The sequence below is a fragment of the Agelaius tricolor genome, unplaced genomic scaffold (assembly GCF_023055355.1).
Source record: "Agelaius tricolor isolate 1412-34295 unplaced genomic scaffold, bAgeTri1.0.p SCAF_8, whole genome shotgun sequence".
In the NCBI taxonomy this organism is placed as follows: Eukaryota; Metazoa; Chordata; class Aves; order Passeriformes; family Icteridae; genus Agelaius; species Agelaius tricolor.
This window is the reverse complement of record NW_027269268.1, coordinates 23,297,387-23,316,715: the sequence shown is the minus strand read 5'-3', so window position 1 is coordinate 23,316,715 and position 19,329 is coordinate 23,297,387. Positions and strand designations below refer to the sequence as shown.

General features: G+C 38.4%; 1 protein-coding gene across 2 annotated transcripts in view; it reads right to left on the bottom strand.

Annotated features, from left to right (window-relative positions):
• Positions 1 to 19,329, bottom strand: part of FNIP2 (folliculin interacting protein 2) — a 50,571-nt gene continuing 31,242 nt past the window's right edge. For both annotated transcript variants that reach the window (XM_071431964.1, XM_071431965.1), the window contains 9 exons: positions 17,864 to 18,065; positions 17,203 to 17,291; positions 16,196 to 16,342; positions 15,909 to 16,078; positions 11,353 to 12,658; positions 10,410 to 10,566; positions 8,490 to 8,690; positions 5,102 to 5,217; positions 1 to 3,867 (listed from right to left, as the gene is read on the bottom strand). In XM_071431964.1, coding sequence (XP_071288065.1) covers positions 3,789 to 3,867; positions 5,102 to 5,217; positions 8,490 to 8,690; positions 10,410 to 10,566; positions 11,353 to 12,658; positions 15,909 to 16,078; positions 16,196 to 16,342; positions 17,203 to 17,291; positions 17,864 to 18,065 — 2,467 coding nt within the window. In that variant the 3' untranslated portion in view covers positions 1 to 3,788. The remainder of the gene's footprint in view (positions 3,868 to 5,101; positions 5,218 to 8,489; positions 8,691 to 10,409; positions 10,567 to 11,352; positions 12,659 to 15,908; positions 16,079 to 16,195; positions 16,343 to 17,202; positions 17,292 to 17,863; positions 18,066 to 19,329) is intronic.

Here is a 19,329-nt window from a genome sequence, read left to right as displayed (position 1 = left end):
TTATGTTGATTTCAGAAAGTTTATTGCACCAAATGCCGCAAAGAAATTGACCAAAAAGATAGTGTACATAAACAACTATAAGAAAAAAACATGTAGTTTGACATTGGTCTTCAGTCATTCCTAAAAAAGCCTATGTTCTCCAAACATGCAATAGCAACACACATTTTTCTACTATGGAAAACTTGCCATGTATGTCAAATTTCCTCATTTGACCTCAAATCCCCCACCCTTCCCCCCCCCAAAAAAAAATTAAAAAAAAAAAAGGAAATTGTCTAGACTAAATTCAGTAGTTCAGACTTGATTTTTATTTGGGTCCTTTTAATTGAAGTTATCCTTGAAGGGTAAGAGATCATTTTGCATAAACCTTATATACAAGAATTTGATGCATCTGAAAAGAGGTTTTGACTTTAAGAGCAAAGATGCTTGTAATATGGAGTGGGGAAAAATCAATCTAAAATTCTGGAAGATGCCATCAGAAATGTGAATTACAGAATCAGTGTCTATTATTTTTTTGGGAGCAAAAGAAAGTTGTATAGACCAGTTCAGAGTGTACCTCACTTAAATTAAAATGTTCCAATCTTGGTATTGTTTGGGGTTAAAGAATTCATTTCAATTAAATTCTACAATTTAGCTGTTCATTCCTACCCTATGTTTAGTCTTGCCTGAAAACAGCATACATTCTTTAAATTTCAGTGTGTAAACTGCATTTATGTGGGATTTTGGAAAGACTGTGCACTCCCACCTAACCAAGAAAGTATGTTTTTAAGTTTACAAAAAACCTACATAATACTGATAAAAACAACTTTGGAATATTTGAAAATTAAGCTACATTATCAATTTTCAACACAGCTGTACATTCATATCACTTTTCATCCTATTAAAACAAAACCAGAAACATGCCCTAAAAATGTCTAAAAAAACACATCTGTAAATACTTACTGCCCTGTCATGCCACACCAATTTACATGAACATCAAGATGCTACCAAAAACAAGTTAAAGACTTTGAGTCAAAAAAAAGCCCTAGAAAGTGGAATCCTGTCAACTGAGGTAGTACATTTGGTGAAGGGGAAATATGTAATTAGCTTTCATTAGTCTAAAGCCTTTTAAAAGCAATAAAGGGCTTTAATTTTGAATTTTCTTTCCCCCAAAACTAAAACTGTGAGAATAAAATAGTTCAACGTGTAATTTCTGAAGAGCAGCAAAATGTTAGAGAAAGCAGCAAGAACTATAAAGTTTTAGCCTGGGCTGAAGAAAATTCAAGTGCTTTTGACCATCAGCTCACATGCCACCACAAAGTTAACTGATGTCTTGCCCAAAGGCAAATTTATTTTTTTTAAACAGTTGATGTGGTAAAATCAGGTCTATTATTGATTATGGTATTAATCTTGAAATCACTGAATGTCTGCAGATCTCTGTCCTCTTTAGTAAACCCTGTGACAACAAAAGCACATCTTTTAAGTTAGCATATATTTCTTTGAAGAACTGTCAAGAGTCTGTTCAGATAAAAACCCCACTTTAAAAGAACTGGACAGACTTTAAATGATGTCAGCTACTATTCAAGAGTGACATGAAATAGAGAAAATACAAGAGGATTTCTATATACACTCAGAGAAGCAGTTTCATAGTCTTACACATGCACACATACATTCTCCATCAAGAGGGTAAGTTTAGGAATATGTGACTTGCTCTATGGTTCACTCCTTGTTTTAACCTTGTGAAACAAAGTGGTATCTGCTAAAAGCCATATGCAGAGGTAAATTTACTTTCCAGCAGATAGGATTCACAGACCAAAGATATGAAAAGTTTGCTTAACTCTACAGCAGGAAAAAAAAAAAACCTGAACCATAGAAAGGTTTTAGCCTTTTTAGGCAGAATACTAGGGAGAAATATGAAAGCAATAAAAGAAATATTTGGAATGTCAGGTCAGAAAACCAGCATAGAAGGAACAGCTTTAGAAGTGTTGTATCAGAATATTAAGTATCCCTCCACGTGGAAACAACCTCTTTTCACAGTAGGCCAGTCTACCTATTTCCCTCAAAAAGCAACACAAGGTTAATAAAACCCCATCACATTTAAACAATTCACAATAAGCACATTTCATTTTTTCAAATAATTGAAAGTTTACTGTAGAAAAGTCCAAACATCAAGGTAGTAGGAAATAAAAACACTTTTAATAAAAGTGTGTCCCTTCAGTGTTAAAAATCTGTAACCACCAACAAGGAGAACTCACAACTGGTGACCAGGAGTTTCTTTTTAGAATTCACTATTTTCAAGCAATTGCGTTGCCAGAAATTTGCTCGCAAGATGACAATTTCAGACACCGTATTCACAGTGGCTCACAACAGAACAGTCCAACATTGAGTTTTCCATTTAAGTATGTTTTGATCCTTTGTTCTCTCCTTAGTCTGGTCCATAGTTTCATATCCAGCTTAACAGTGCTTTATGCAAAAAAAGGTATTTTTTACATTCATTTTAATCAACCACGTGAAAACAGTGAAGTACAAAATTTTATTTTGCTTTCTAGAAACACCAAAGGCCAGTATCAACTAGTGGAGAAGTAGTTTCTGGTGTCAGAGTAGATAACCTAGTAAGGAAAGGCACCTGGATAATAGTTCAAGATTTCTGTAGAATCAAAAAGGGAAATTGCAAACATTCAGAGTAATATCAAATATTGGGGTTTGCCCCCACATTTCATTTTACTTCAAACAACGTTCCTCTTCTATTCCTACTCAGAGTGACAACTCATAGCTGGAAAAATGTAATACTTTTGACTAAAGGTTTGGTGGGGGTCGTTTGATGTCTTGTATTTCCCCAATACGATTGTCTTCAGTTTGTGCCAATTGTTTGGTGTATGTGCACACGGACACATGCTCACACAGCACTGGCATCGTTCACAAGTTTTCCAAATTCATACTCCTTGGAGATAGCAATACTTGATGACACCAAGACAAGTTTAGTTCCCAGGACCACAGTCATACAGCAAATCAACAGTTACTGAGGTTGCATCAGCAACAAATGTAAACTTGTAGCAGAAGTTCCATAAGGCTTTCCCACAAAATCCCTCTCTTGGAAGTCCATTCCATTCCACTTGTAGCCATGGGCCCATTAGAATGCCTCCTCATTAAAACAGAAGCAGCCACAGCTCTCAACCTCTTGTCCTTAAATGGAAAAGTCACATCAACCTCACGCACACCTCCATTCCCACATGACATCTGGCTGCTGAATCCAAGTTCCTTGTTCTGGGCCCATCACTTCTACTATACAAAACCACGCTTATGTTCTGCAAGAAAATCATGTCCCACCGAATACACTTTTGTATAGGAATGCTATATACAGAGTTAACAGCTACTCCTCCTCCTCCTCCCCAGCAAAGAGACATACACCACACCACACTCACAAGCATAGTATTATGAAATCCATTCTAACCCACTTGTTCTTTTAACTGGTACTTCATGGTTTTGAGCAGCGTTTCGGATGGCAGCACCCGGTCTGCCACATAGTGTTAACTTTTGTCCTTTGAATAAAAATAAAATGCAAGGATGCAGTCTCTTGATTAAAGTCAGAAGTGAGATTGTAAGAAAAACCTGAATGCCTTTTGTGTTATGTAAACTGAAGTCCTCCGATAAAACATCCGGTTGAAATCAGAATCGGAAGGTGGCAGAATGTACAGTCATCACCTGCTTTCATCAGTGCTCCCCTTTACCAGTGTTTGGCACCTCTGTTCTTCATTCAACATTCCCATTTTCATAATTGTACTTTAAGGGAATGACTATCCTGAGAATTTAATTTATAAGAGTATTTGAGCAACATATGGGGAATGAGTACTTGCTATAGCAGCCAACAAAGGCAAGTCATTGGATTCAATCCTAGAAATTAAAAAAAAAGAGACAGCCTTTAAAATAATATACAGTCACTTTCACAAGAGAAGTACAAAATGATACTTTTCATCCACTTTAAAGAAACTAGAAGTGTCTTGCTACTAATAAATTCATAGTTTAATTACTATTTATTGTCAATAATCATGTCCTTCCAGTAAAGGTAGGTAAATAATGCTTAAAACCAAGAAGTATGTTAGCACTTACAACAAAAGATAGCAAGCAGTATTACATTCTGTGCTATATAATCTCTTCTGGTTTAAATAAAAAATCTTTTATGTATTTGCTAAACCCTAAGCCTCAGCTTGTAGTCTCTCAGTAGGCACCAATAAGCCCAGTTTAACAAAGTAGTATCAGCTTATGGAAGATTATGCATTTCAGGTTTCGAATATAATTAAGTTTGTTACATAGTAGCACTTTCTTACCAAAAATTACCAAAAGCTGAAATTATTAATTATTATGCAGTAACAGTTCAAGGAATGTCTCTCAAGTGCAATGGTCACTTTCCAACAATTTCCAAATGTGAAGCTGCTCAGAGGCCAGGATGTATGTACATATTTATATATATTTAACAGGTACACACACACTGAGAAAAGTGCTTATTGCACTGTTTCACTATCTACAGCTGCATTTCTGAGTATGAAATCTTGAACAGTCTAGAAAAAGATAAATTAGATTTAATCTACAGTGTTAAAAAACATCTTGAGAAAGTGTATTTACTTCTTCCCCCTTTTCTGCTGTCAGCAGGCAGCTCCCTAAAGGTTATATGCCAATCAAGTACTATTATTAGAAGACAGCTGTTGACAGGACAGCTGTTTATTTTTATACACCTGATTTTTGAGACCCTCTTGTCACTTAAGTACAAACGCACCCTTTTCATTCCAAAAATTCCGAAGTATTTGTTGGGATGAAGTTCTCAGTAAGGAGATCACAACAGACAGAGCATGTATGAATGCTTGGATAACTTCCTAATGATCAAAATCCAAACTCTCTTAATACTGAAAATTTAAAAATGACAAGTAGTTTGTTGCTGTTGTATAAATGTCTCCTCCTGATTTTGAGATAGCTCAGTAGAGCCATTTTTGCAACTTATTAGGCACATGAAAGAGGAGTGTTAAATATGAAGCAAATCCTCATGAGAACAAGCTGTCAACACTCAGATGAAAAGGAAAAATAATTGCCTCAGCTTTTGCCATTGCTGAAGACTGATACCTGCAATACTCACCCCAATACAATTCCTAGTTCTTTTACATGCACTCTTGTATGTCCTCGCAGATATTCTGAAAGCATTTTGCTTTTGAGATACATCTCTTGCAGTCTATCCTCAAGATGCATTATGCACTGCAAACACAGACCACAAAGCTCAGAATACCTTTTGCAATCACATGCAAATATTACAGAAATGTAAGCACATCACTTTACCTTCTATCTCAGAAGATAAACTAAGCTTCCACTCCAAAATCTAGAAGAGGCAATTGGATTTATTACAATTGTGCTATAAACATAAAAAAGTTACACTACTCCACAAAGAGAAAACCCCTCATAGAACTGGGGTATTCCAGCTCTCCTGGGCAGCAAGTTTGTTGCGTAAACTGCACCTCACATTTCTACTCACATCACTGCATTTCTGCCAACTGAAACAGTTTTAATGAGGTTCAAAACAACTCAAGATATCTTACTAAGAATTAAGGTAGTATTCTTGGATCAAGATGTCTTTGTTATAAGTTAGTACTATTTTTCTGGAAGACTTAAACAACATTTTCTAAAATGATCATTCTAGCTCTAAGGCTCTAGTGCCATTCAAGAAACTAAGACTCAAGATATGGAAGACACCAGAACCTTATTGGTAAGAGAATTATCACTCTTTTGCTGACTGCTTTTCTGTAGCAACTAAGTTACAAATCCATTTTAGGCATTTGTTTTCATAATTCCTAAGTACTTCTAGTTTAAAATTGCTTAAACATTTGATGCTGATTGCCAAAAGGTAATAGTTCAAGTTGAAACATCAGGTTAATCATTCCACTTCCAGTAGTTGAATGCTAGAAATGCATATTATTTTTAAATACAGTCATGTGATTCATGGCAATTTCTCATATACCAACTACAAGAGAGCAGAGGAACCTTGGCTTCAAGGAGAGAGAGGGGTTATTCTGGCAAGACAAGGTCAGCAGGCAGCATGTCTTCACAAGCTGATTAGGTAGGAAGTCTTATCAGGTATTTTGTTGTAGGACAAAGGTACATTCAATTTGATATATTCCTTCTTTTCACAGGGATAACCACTTCAAAAAAGTTAAATTAGGTCAGCTCTCTGAAATCAGGAGATGAAAGCAGGAAGCAATACAGAACCTCACATTATCAAACATATAATCAACCAGCAGGCACAGACAGCAATTAGAAACAGTAGCAGCAAATAGCTTCAGGCCATCATCCCATGTGCTGGAGCTGAATGAAAACCCTAAGTATTAGAAGTGAGACCTGGTGAGACCAGTTTTGCTAATTAAAAAACTGGTGGGAAAAATAAGACTCAGGCTTGTAGGTAGCCTAAGATGCATTTTTCTGATCATCTGAAGCACGATGAAGATGTTTAATTATTCTTTCAATGAGCTAATATCAAGTCTTAATAATGAAAAAATAAAGAGGCATTTTAAAAAATGTGCTTTCATGGTAGTAGAGTAAAATCACTGCCACCAATGGAGGAAAGGCAGAAGGTTTTTGACAATAGTTTGATCAATTTGCTTCAAGCAAATTTTCACTCAAGTCATTATAATCATAACACTTCTGATTCTGGCCAAAAGGGAAGCAAGCACTCTTATCTTTTCCATTACAGGTAACCCTCATGCAAAAAGCCTATGAGCACTTTCTCAGTGGTTATGGGGGGCATGCAGCTGATTCACAAAGTAGCAGTTCAATCTGTTTCAATACCAGAATTTGTGTTAAGGATTATGGATTTTTTTTTTAAGTTATGAGGGAGCAAGTAAGGAAGAATCCCACATTATTTTAAAAGAAGGGTTGTTTACATCATATGATCTGTTCCTTCTGAACACCAGCAAAAAATCAAAAGAAGTTTCTGCCCACAGGCTTGGTACATTAACCCATCTTGTTCAGTGTCCACAAGTATTTTTTTTTTCTTTTTTAGTTTTTATATTAGCGTCCTCTGCAGTTTCTCATTGACCAAAAGGAAAAAAAGTCAAGTCACTTCTAAGAATAGAAGAGTACCTTAAACTGAGCTTAAAGGTGCAGGTAAAACTTTTGCTAAAATGCAGCAGTTGCAACCAGCACTTTCCTTTCACCAGGGCATACTGCAAAGCTCTCTGCAGCACAACTATCAGTCTGAAGTGGTAAAATAAAGATATCACCACTTGCTTTTCATCTGGTCTCAAATTGCGTTGTTTTTTGTTGGTACCACAAAACTGCAAAAATACTTACTCATCTGAACAGTAACTGCATGTAAAGAGATTTGCACTCCTTAAGGAAGCTTCAAACATACTGCACTGTGGTCATTTCTGGTTGATATGAGTACATCAATACATATGTTTCTATCCAAATTTAAATCAACAGACATACTACTATGAAAATGTCATACTTCTCCTAGAGTTTAGGAACACTTGGCTTCCATGCATTGATGTTGTTTTAGCAGAGTTGCAAAATCTCCTGACAGAAGGATCAAAGTATTTCTAACACAAATGATGAAAAATTTACAAACAACTAGCACTGTCACTTCACAGTTCCTTTTTGTAGGAAAAAGGAAATAAAAACCCCTGAAAATCACTCTGCCTCCAGACACCTCCCAAACCACACAATGCCTATAGAAACTGCATACACAAATCCTAAGGAAACACTGGAAAGAACACTTCAGTTGCAAAATCAACTACTCAGTTTAAAAATGCCAGGATTTAAGGTGTGACTGTGCAAGTGTTAAGATACAATTTCAACCACAGTTGTGTATTTTTCAATGCCCACAAGAATCCAGAGAAAACACTCAAAAATATTTTGCCTAGTATTTGACTTGAAGAACTTACTGTAATCAATACCACCAATTTAACCCAAAACAGTGCCAACTAATACTATTTAGGGTTGTTAGTGTTTAGCTCTATCTTTCTCTTCCATCTGCCAGCACAGTCATTACACGAGATTCCTAGAAAATTTCTCAAAACTATCTGCTGAAGGACAAATCAATTCTGTTTATTAGAAAAGGGGTGATTACTGAAAAACCCCTCCATCTCCCCTCACCAATAATCAAGTGCTAAAAATTGAACTATAGTTATTGCAGTCAGACTTGGGGGTAATTTTGTTGTAATCAGCAAAACCAGCATTACTGATTTGCTCTGATGAACTCCACTACAAATGAGGACAGCAAAGGATGCTGTGGCATAGGGAGTATGCAACATGGCAGCATTGAATAGAAACTCCAAGAATAGGAAGCTGTTTGCCAGAACCAACTTGGTTCCCATTGGTATCCATTACTGGATGGATTCTTTTCAACATGTTGTAACAGCTCTGCATTATATCAGGCTTCAGTTCATTGATATTGCAACACAGTTACAGAACTCTATGCTTGCTATCTGAGCTAAGCCATTTCCATTAGCTTCAGCCTTCAATAAAGAAATACTTACAAAGTCAGCAGGGACGTTCAGTTTGTAAAGCTGTAAAATAGACTGCAACAGACTGGATACTTGACTTGAAACCAGAACATCCTTGCCTAACTTCACACTGTCCATCATCTTCCTCTGGCTTGTAGCTACTTGTACATTCCATTTATCTGTGTCTGCAATAATGCAGACAGCTTCTGCTATAGGCTCATCTAGCACTGGATGCTGCAACAGAAACAAAATACAATTATGTGATACTTTCATATACATTTCCACAGCTCAGTTTGATGTTCTACTTTTACAGACTGATGTAGCAAATAAGGAAGTGATTCAATGCATTTTTTGTCCATTAGGGGACCAAAGGCATCTCAAAAAATGACAAGACAGTGACAAGATTTACATTCAGCATCCAGCAGCACTGCATCTGCCAATTTGATTGAGACATTTAATTTTCATTAGTGCCTAAAAGTCACTACTCAATTTTATTTTTCTTCATGTATTCCCCCTACCCTGAAGAGATTAGTTTCTTTCAAAATGAAGAGTGTAATAATTACACTGATCCAGTATGGTGAAAGAATTTCAATGTTTCAGAGATATGTGAGGGATTTTACTATGCACAACCAAGACAGATATAACAGAAAAGTGAGGGTTGGAGGGCACCTCTGGAGATCCTCTAATCCAACTCCTTGCCAAGGCAGTGTCCCCTAGAGCAGGTGACACAGGAACAAGGCCGGGCGGGTTTTGAATGTCTCTAGTGAGGGAGATTCCATGACCTCCCTGAGCAGCTGGTTCCAGTGCTCTGCCACCCTCAACATAAAGTTCTTCCTCAGAAGGTGCAACTTCCTGAGGTGGAACTTCTTGTGGTTTAGTTTATGGCCATTGCTCCTTGTCCTGTTGCTGAGCACCACTCTCTTGACACCTGCCTTTAGGATACTAATATGCATCAATGAGATCCCCTCTCAGTCTAGTCTCCTCTGAGAAGAGAGATGTTCCAGATCCCTAATGATCTTTGGGGCTCTCTCTCCAGTAGCTCCTCATCCTTCTTGACCTGTGGAGCCCAGGAGTGGACACAGCACTCCAGATGTGACCTCACTAGAGCTGAGTAAAGGGGCAGGTTCACCTCCCCTGACCTGCTAGAATGCTCTTGCTATGCACCCCAGGAGAGCACTGGCTCTCCTGGCAGCAAGAGCTGTGCAAGCTCACGGCCCACTTGTCATCCACCAAAGAAGAGCCACACTATCACACCAGACCAATCTGATGCTCCTTAAGGAACAGACAGACACACACATCACTGCTCTGGATAGTACATGCAGTTACACCAGCAGAATCATTCTTGCTGCAGAAAGAAGCTGCTGACAATTACTAGATAAGCATTTTAAATTGCATACTGAGGTCACACAGTTATTCCAGTGAAAGCTTAGTTATAAATTTTATAATGTAGGAGTACTTACAGTGGAGAAAGAACACAGCAAATTTCTTATCTATATACAATTATCTTCTGTAGTCAGTCATTTCTGCTACAGACTAGCATCATACAGGCCTCAACATGACTTTACCTCACCTGCAACACATACCACTAAGTAGCAAAATAAGATGTTTCAACTTGCACATAATTTTTCTGAAATGCAGGTAATTTTGTCTGCTATTGTGATGGGAAAGAGAAGCAGCTCAAGGGTTCTTTTCCTTGTTTGTAAATTGCAGTTGCAAACAATCTTCCTTGTGTTAATATTGGAAGAAAAGCCTTAAAAGTAATAAAGGAAAGCACATGATTTTTGCATGAACAAGCATTGCATATAGTAAATTAAGGGCTTACATCTTTGAAAAAGGCAGACATGGCAGTTGTGGCTGTTCAGAACAGGTAAGTAAAAAAAAGTCACCTACTGAAAAAACCTACTTCTGTAGATTTCAGTAATATCACAACTCTGACTCAGCACTTCAACTCACATGCATTGCATGAAGTAGATCTGCTAGTAGACACTGCTTGAGTTTTTCATCATTGTTTATTCCATGCAGCACTAGATCTGGTATATATGTATGACAGTAACCACCCAGAAGTGATCTTCCAAAGTTTTTCACACATTGACTGCTGATGGTATTTGACCTGAAATACAGAAATACAAAGCAGGTGAGACTCTTGCTTGACAACCTGCATTCAGATTTTACATAAATGCAAAGTCATGCCTCTTTCTACTGCAAATATTAATCAACAGTTGTACTACAAGTATACATAAATGTCCACACCAGTAAACATCTACTGCCACTCCTTGAAACGAGAATTTTAAAAGCTAAAATTTAACAGTGTATTGATTTCCTCAAACTTGTACATAAGAAAATTTATATGCACTGGAGTTTGTGGGATATATGGGCTCCATGTTCTGCAGCTTACAGTTTTGCTAAATTCGAGTTTTCTTCAATTCTCATGCTGAAGGTAAGTCTAGAAACTGACCTTAAGTACCAAACTTCATATGCACCTGGAATGCTCAAAAATTTTCAAACAGCATGCCCATGTTTATTCCAAATTGGTGTTTCATTTAAGAATTATGTCAAATCTAAACAGTTATCTTTTTAAGCAAAGTTTTGCCTGTCCTCAGATGTTCTATCTACATGTCTACACTAAATGTTTCAGTCAGCTTACATAAAAAGTTTGATCACCTTTTTTAGGCATGTGAAATATACCTTTGTCATAAAACTTTATTAAATCTGCTATGTTTCCTTCCTGCCAAATCTGCTTATAAGAACTCTAACTACATCACTGTCTGCTACTGATTTGTTCCTGCAAGGAACTTAGTCAGGTTCCCAGAAGACTTCAGACTTGAAACTTTAAACAACTCCAAAGTAGCAACAGCTTTTGACTCCATTTAGTTCTAAATTAATCAGACTTCTTTACCTTGGCAAAGGAAGTTCCACTTCTGCAAATTCTTCAAGCCGCTTGCTGATGTTATCGTGATGCACTTCATCAGGGATACAACAATCACCTTCTTCATCACTAGCTCCAAGAGCGCTGTCTGAACTCTCGTTCCTTGGAATGTCCCCTTCAACCCTGAAGGAGGTTTTCCTTCCAGAATCCCCATAGGGGACATCTTTAGCACCTACTTTAGAAGAATCCTGTTTGACAGCAGAATCTGCTTCTACACAGTCAGAAGAATAGTTCTCCAGATTGCCAGAGCATAAAGTTCTATTTTCTTTCATGTTTGGCAATTTTACAGTTTCTATGTTATCTGTGGGCAAAAGCATTTCACTAGATATTGAATTAACTAAATTCACTTCAGTTCCTTTACTTTCCACATGTTGGTGAAGTGTACTTTCCTTCTCCTCACACGGGGGGATTTGTGCATAACAAACATTATGTTTACTGATAAAGGCAGCTTCACAACTGTCTTGATTCTGAGAAGCATCCACAGTCAGATTTGTGGAACTTGAGGCACAACGTATCACCTCTGGATGTTTAATTAATGCCTTCAGATTTTCTTCCATTTCTCTTCTATGAGTTTCTAAGTCTGACTCTGGTGATGCTGAACTTCCAATCTGAAACGTGACCTTTTCTAAGTGTGAATTCCTGTAGCCAGACCTTTCAGGACAAGGTACAGCAGATGACCTACTAGAAAACTGCTTCTCCACTTTTCTCTCATTCTGGTTCTTGTTCTTCTTTACATCCATTACATCCTCTAATTTAGATGATTCTTCAGAGTGGTAGGATAGGACTCCTGTATCAGTGACAGTTCTTTTCCTACCATCAGCTGCTCCTTTACAGAAACTGCCAGTTAGACAGTCAACAGATGTTTCAGAGGTCTGACTGGCCTTTTCTATTGCTTCCCTCTTTTCTTTTGAAGAGGCTGGGACAGCCTGAGTGCTTTCTGGTTCATGCACCCACTCTGCAGTACTGTTCTTACTTCCATCATTCTTTGGAGGTAGGATTGGAGGCACAAGAGCAGGGTCATTTTTAACAGTGACAACCACATAATCAGATTCCTCTACCTCTCCCTTTTCTAGTGCAGTTGTGATCTTGCTTCCATTTAGCACCTGCTCTCCCTCCCCAGCCTTCTCACTCCAGGTCAGCTGATTTTCCTGCAGCTCAGAGCACCGGATGAAGTAAGTTAGAACATAGAGCAAGCGCTGCACCAGCTCCTTGCGCTTCCCAACAATCACAGTCCGAGTCAGTCTAACTGGAGAGCCTATGGCACCATAGAGATCACCTACACAGGAAAGCAAAAATGTCACAGGCTTATGTTGCATTGTAATATAACTTACACTGTTCAAGTTCAACACATTTTGAAACAGCATTTACTATGGACACAATTAGGCAGTTAATTTCTTCCACAGTGAATTCATCAAAGTCTTAAACAAAGAGTAACAAAGAAAGTCACCTAATGCTTCTTACACCCGGCTTTTGTCCAGAAGCGCTTTTGTGAGGAATCAGCTGCTATTACTCATTTTCTTTCTGTTAAGAGGCACTAAGATTGAATTTACACTCTGCTTACAAGACATTATCACCTGGAAACTGACACAAGATGGAGCAAAGAAGAATGTAGGTCCAGCAAAACTCTGAAGCCAGCTATACTATTTTCTGTTTTTCTACTAGTTTTCTTTCACATCAAAGTTTTTCTGTGTTAGTGCAGTGACCCTTCTGTTAAACACAGGCATTTTTACACAAATAAAATCTTAATTATGTTTTTCAGGACTAAGATATCAAAAAAGAAAAAAAGAAATAAATATTAGCTTAATAAATGAGGTTCAGAAAAAAGAGGCACATAACTACCTTATTGAGCAAGGCACGTGCTGTGTATGTGGGAGCCAACCTCACTCACACGAGCATTTAACTTTGGCAGGGGGAGTGAAGAAGCAGAAAATCAAAATACAACTGCAATATGAAAGGTAAGCACTACAACATCATCATCTGAGTCCCCCCAAGAATGACTTATTTGCTATTTATCCTGAATGTCTGATTTTTAACAGAACTAAGATTGTACATATCCTACTTTCAACATATTTCTTTGGGAGAGTGGCAATTATCTTCCAGCTGCTTATAATCATCTATCAGCTAAAGGGTTCGTACTCCAGAGTTCTGGGAGAAGTAAACATAGATAGCCAGTAAGGGAATGTTCACATTCCCTATTGGTAAAAGATCAGCTAACTCAAACAAGTGTCTATTCCTAGGATGAGTTAACCCAGTTGTCTTCACATGACACCCATCAGAGCACACTCACTAAATTGTCTTTGGTTAACCAATCTATGTCTGGTCTCACCAGCACATGGGAGACAACCAGCAAACACTCAATTTTCTGCAGCTACCTGAAGTGTGGAAAGCAGGCTTCTCTACCTTGAGGCTTGATCAGCTACCTGCTAATCTATCAGACTGCTTTCAGGTGCTAAATCCTTCCTCTGGGCTGCTCAAATTTTGTTCTGGACAGAGCTTGCCATCAGGATTTTGTACTAGACCTCAAGAAGCAACACTATATTAAGAGTTACAAACAGAGCTTCAGAAAGGCTTCTTCCAAGGGCAAGGAGGCCTCTGGTTTTGACACTAACACAGCAAAAAAAAAAAAAAACCCCAAGAGCACATTTATGTCCAGCCTCCTCTCCTCGTTATACAGAACATAAAAGGAATAAGGCTCCCAACTCCATTCCTACAAAACAAGGATCGATGAGACTGTAATTCCATGGCTCTCTTACTGTCTCCCCTGCTAAGATCTGCCATTTCCCACTATGACAGCAATGCACTGGAGAGGTTCCTGGGTGGTAGGTAACATCAGTGGTGCTGTTCTCCTTCTGTTAGAGACACCCTTGCAGCCAAGCCCAGATCCTAACAAGTGAGCAAATTCATTCCTCAGGAACCAAAAGTGGGCTTCAGACTCCTCAATTAATCTAAAAGGCTGGTAGGTCACAAGGACAAGCAATATTGAAATGAAACTGGAATATATTGTTTTACTTCTGAGTTGAGCACAGTTGCTATGGAAATCAGATTAAGGCTTCATGTTCATTTGCATAACTGGCTTTTATATAAATACTAATAAGACAGTACAAGTCAAAATCATGATCTTGAAAAAGCACTAATACTTGTTACTACCATTAGATTGAAGCTGGGATTTAAGAGACAGTATGTCTTCATGACAGAAGGACTTACAATTGTATTAGTACATAATTGCAGTTGATATGTAATATGTAATGAAAATACAGGTCTGAAGGTGGAAAGACGGGTACATCAAAATCCTGTCATTTCCATTTCTAAGCACCAAGACTTGATTTTTTGTTTTTCCTCCCTGTTCCTAAAGAAGAGGGCCAGCAGAGGGCAACATCTCCCTTTCACAATCAACTTTTGCAACCACAAGAGTAACAGCTTTTTGGGCTTTATAAGAATGAAACAAAATCAGAGAGCATTTTGAGTTCAGGCACTGAGAACTTGGCAGGACAAAAAGAGAAACAGACTCTTGACTAGTCACCAGTGGTGACTCCTGGGAGCGACCACAAGAGCTACTACTGAGCTTACGCCTCCAGTCCAGCTGGTTTTTGTAACTCCAGGCCTGGCTCTGTCCTCAACACCACGAGCACACTTCTAATTTCCCTTTCAGTCTAACCTCTGCACAATGTTTAAATGACATCTTTTACCAGGAAACAATTCACTACAACTACACGGCCAAAGTAGCAAAGCTTTCATAGAGGTTACTGAAAAAAAGAAGCCTGAGACAATCAGGAAGAGACAGCACCAGCATCACAGAGTAAGTCACATCACTGCCTCAGTGTGCATGTGTGTTATTTTACATGACAATATAGTACATCAGCTAAAGTGAAGGGCTATCTGATGTCAGATTTTCATCTGCTGCCAAGAAGAGGAGGAATTTTTAAATATTTACCACTGACAGAATTACTTTCTGAGCTTTCATTCACCTACTCATTTGACATCAGTTATCTAGTCCCTTGCATCAAGATAATTTACAAGCTATAAAATTTGTCAGAGACCAGCCTGAGGCACAGAGCATAGAAAAAAAATCTTGCCCCAAGCCCATTCATGTAACAGTAAGTGAATGGAGCTACTGGCACTTGCCAGACTTCTAATCTATCGCCCTGCTCTCTATTCTAGCTATGTGAGAAAGAGACAAAGGGAGGTAGCCAATTTCAACTACAAAGGACCTCCAAGGCCCAGGTAACTCCTCTCAATCCAGTCTATTTCGTTTTGTTTTTTCCCAAACTGCTCAGACCATTCATAGCACTTGCATCATCTTAATACCTCTATAACAAGTTAACCAGACAGTGTAACAGAGGATGTCAACAAGGAACAAGAATAAAAAGTAGGATATGCAAAGAGACCTCCAAATTCTCTGATTAATCAGGCAAAAGACACCTGTTGGTAGGAGGAAACATGACCTGGACTACATGCAGCCCTTATCTAAAAGGAGTGGATGCACAAAGGTGCTTGTTATAAGCTGAAGCTTTCCCAATCATACTGACCCAGCTGTGCCCAGAGAGGGTTATATGGGTGGGATTTTGCCAGCATGTTGACAGACTGGGATGTGCGCTTCTCAGCGAAAGCCTTGATGGGAGGATGGTCAACAGGCATCACTGTTGGGACCCACGCCAGGTGATATGTCAGCACTGCGGTCAGCAAAGCAGCAAAGAACCTAGGAGGGAAAAAAGTTTAAAAAAGCTTGTCCAGCAAAAGAGCACCCCATTAAGTGCTTTGCACTGGGAAGCACAAAAACTTTTTCTTAAAAATAAAGGGAGTGGGGGAAGCTTACTGATTTTTGTTGATCTGTTCTATCAGAAAGGTAAATTCTTTAAGAAAACGCTGGCATAGCTGATTCTTTTCCAGGGTGCTGGACATCATATTAAGCCACACAGGCTCTGCAATCCTTGGAACAGAATATAGGTTCCAGATGGTAACTCTGCCCAAAGATAAGTCCCAAAAAGTCAGTGTTAACATGCACATCTCAATTCTGCAAATAAATATAAGTAGCCCCTTTCCTCTTCTGTTGTCCAGATTATAATTTGCTGCCTTTTTTTTTTTTAAGATTTAGGAGACTAAACAAACTGGAAGAGTTTTTACTCTTCCAGTAATTACTAGTGTTCAGAACACTAGTCTGTTCAATTCATATTATCAGTAACCCAGTGTATTCATATGAATTACATATTTGGCTTCTCTTTTTTGCATTCCCATGTGAATTTTATTCAGTGAAACCATTCAGAAATAAATTTGAGGGGAAGAAGAACCCATTCTATTCATTGCACAGATTTGATTCTACATTCCAGATATTACAGAACCTCCATTCCATTAAAGCCTTCTCTCTCTCCTGGGCTGACTTTCTTAGCCTTTGACCATTCCTTCCTTTCTCAACTACAGAAAAGAGAGCTTTTGACTGCAACTTTCTTGCCAGTTACATCGTTCAACATCCCTGGCTAGGAGTAGACACATCTACCTGCCTGAGTACCTCACTCCACCCAACTGTACAGTCATCAGCAGAAGCCAGCTCTTGATGAGATGTTTAGACTTTAACTGACAATCACAGGAACATGTGAGTGCAACAGAACTACTTTCATTCTCATTTGGAAAATGGCTGAGCTGGTTTGCTAAAGTTTTCTGAAAACATTTCCCCAACAACCAATGCAGAAAATTCATTCACACCAACTGCAAGACTGTCTAAAATACAAGACCTTACATTCAAGTTGCTTATAACTGGAAGTGACAAATATCTTTCATGGGGCATGAAAAGTGCTCTCCTTGTAATTCAGAATTCCATCAACTCACCTGAATTCTCCCAGGGCATCCATGACACGGCTGATATAAACCTGCACTCTCTGGCTGGATTCTGCTATTTTTCTACATGAGATCATGGCCTTGATTAAGAGTTAAAGACACAAAACAGCTGCTTAAAGGATTCACATTCTTCATCTTTTTAAACTTCATTACACATGTCAAAATAACTAAGATCTAGCCCCAGTCCTATACAGCCACTCAGGACAGCAACAAATGCCAACCTCCCTCCAACTCATAGGAGACCAATCCTTAATACTGGACAAGGGGAGAGAAGAGAACATTTCTGAGAAGAAGACAACAGCAAGACACAAATATTTTGTGTCTCTCTTTGAGACACTGCATGAAAGGTCAGAGTACCATCATTTCCACAGTCTCTAAGGAGTCAAGAAAACCTCAGAGTGAAATATGGCAAGAACGAAGGAAAAACCACCCATAGCATAAAACTCTCCATTCTAATTCTGTCTAGAAAAGAAACTGCACCTCTTTCAGCAAATGCTGAGTTCCTACACTGGGCTCAAGCTCAAGACTGCATGTGTAAGGAGGGAGGCAAGCTTGAAACCACGCACCTTCTCCCACTCTTCATCTATCAGATTCTAGAATACTTCATTCTGATTGACATTTTTCCACATTATGCCAAATTAGTATTCTGTACCTTTTCTATTGCATATTTCAGCTTGTTCATGTGAGACTCAAAAAGAGGAAAGTGAGAGAAAAAGAAATCCTGGAAGTTTCTCTGAGCTTCTTCTTTTTCAGGCAGAGAAAAGATGATGCTGATAGCAATTTTTTTCCTCCGAACCATCGCAGGATTGGAGCTGCAGCTTTCATCAGCCATACTAAACATTTCTTCAGTGGACCTGTAAGACAGATTTGTTAGGACAGTTACCTGTGTACTGAGAGAGAATTCAGCTTCTATCCATAGCTCTCTATATAGTGGAAGGTAACTCATTTGTAGGACTCCTTTGACTGACTACATAAGGCTTTGCTGTCACATGTTTCTGAACAGAGGATGCCTGACATTTTGATGGATAAGTTCTGTGCTTGTTCAAATAGGAAGAAGACAATCCCCAGAGAGGCCTGGTGTGAACACTTTCCTCTGAAACAGAACTAATAGATTCCCACCTGGATTTAACTTTGAGGGAGACAAAGAAAAGGGAACAGAGATACATCACACAAAATCATAACCAAAAAAGCTTAAAGGTAACTTGGGAGCTGTGAACTGCATCCAGCACTCGAGCTCCTCTCTAGGTGCTCAGCTGCATATCTATGATGCTCTTGAATCTGGACTGTTGCTCATGAGGGAAGTTGGGAAACATATAACCTATACTATCTATATTGTTCTGGCATCTTAAGATGGATGTTTGCATACAAAATAAAACTTTCTATTTTAACTGAAGACAAAATGTCACCATCCAGTAATTACTGTAAAAACACAAACTTAATGCATACAAATACATGTTTGCCCAGCTCCAAGTTGTGTAGACTTTAGCTTAGAAAGATTTTTCTGCTTAAAACTATAAAAAATACCAGAAAGAAAAAAAAACCACCCATCCAGTGGCTATTTCATAACCATTATTATTTCCCCAAGTTCTGCTTATTTCCTTGAGAGTGCTGCCACATTTCTTTCAACAATTGTCTTTTCTCAATATTACACATGGGTTGCTACTAGGACCAATACTGCTCAATGTTTTGATTATGAGCCTGGCCTGTGGACCAAAACACACCTTCAGTGAGTTTGCAGATAATCTCAAATGGGGGGAAATTGGTCAGTCAAGGGGATGGCAGTGTTCAGAAAGGCTGTGGAATCTCTATCCTTGGAGATTTTAAAGACTTACTCAAGAGTCAAGTTCCACAGACACCTGATGTAAATTCCAAGCTACTGCTTGGCACAGGCAACTGATTTGGATGATACCCACAAGTCTCAGCCCAGCATAATTTTTACTGTGATTATACAAAAGGGTGACAAATCCCTCACCCTGTTCTTCTATAAATACTAGCCTTGCAGCACTAGATATTGATACTGCTGAATTAACAAAATTACTATTTTTTCTTGCTTAAAGAGTCTTGATCAATTTAACTGAAAAAACCACTACATACATCCATACATATATATATATATAA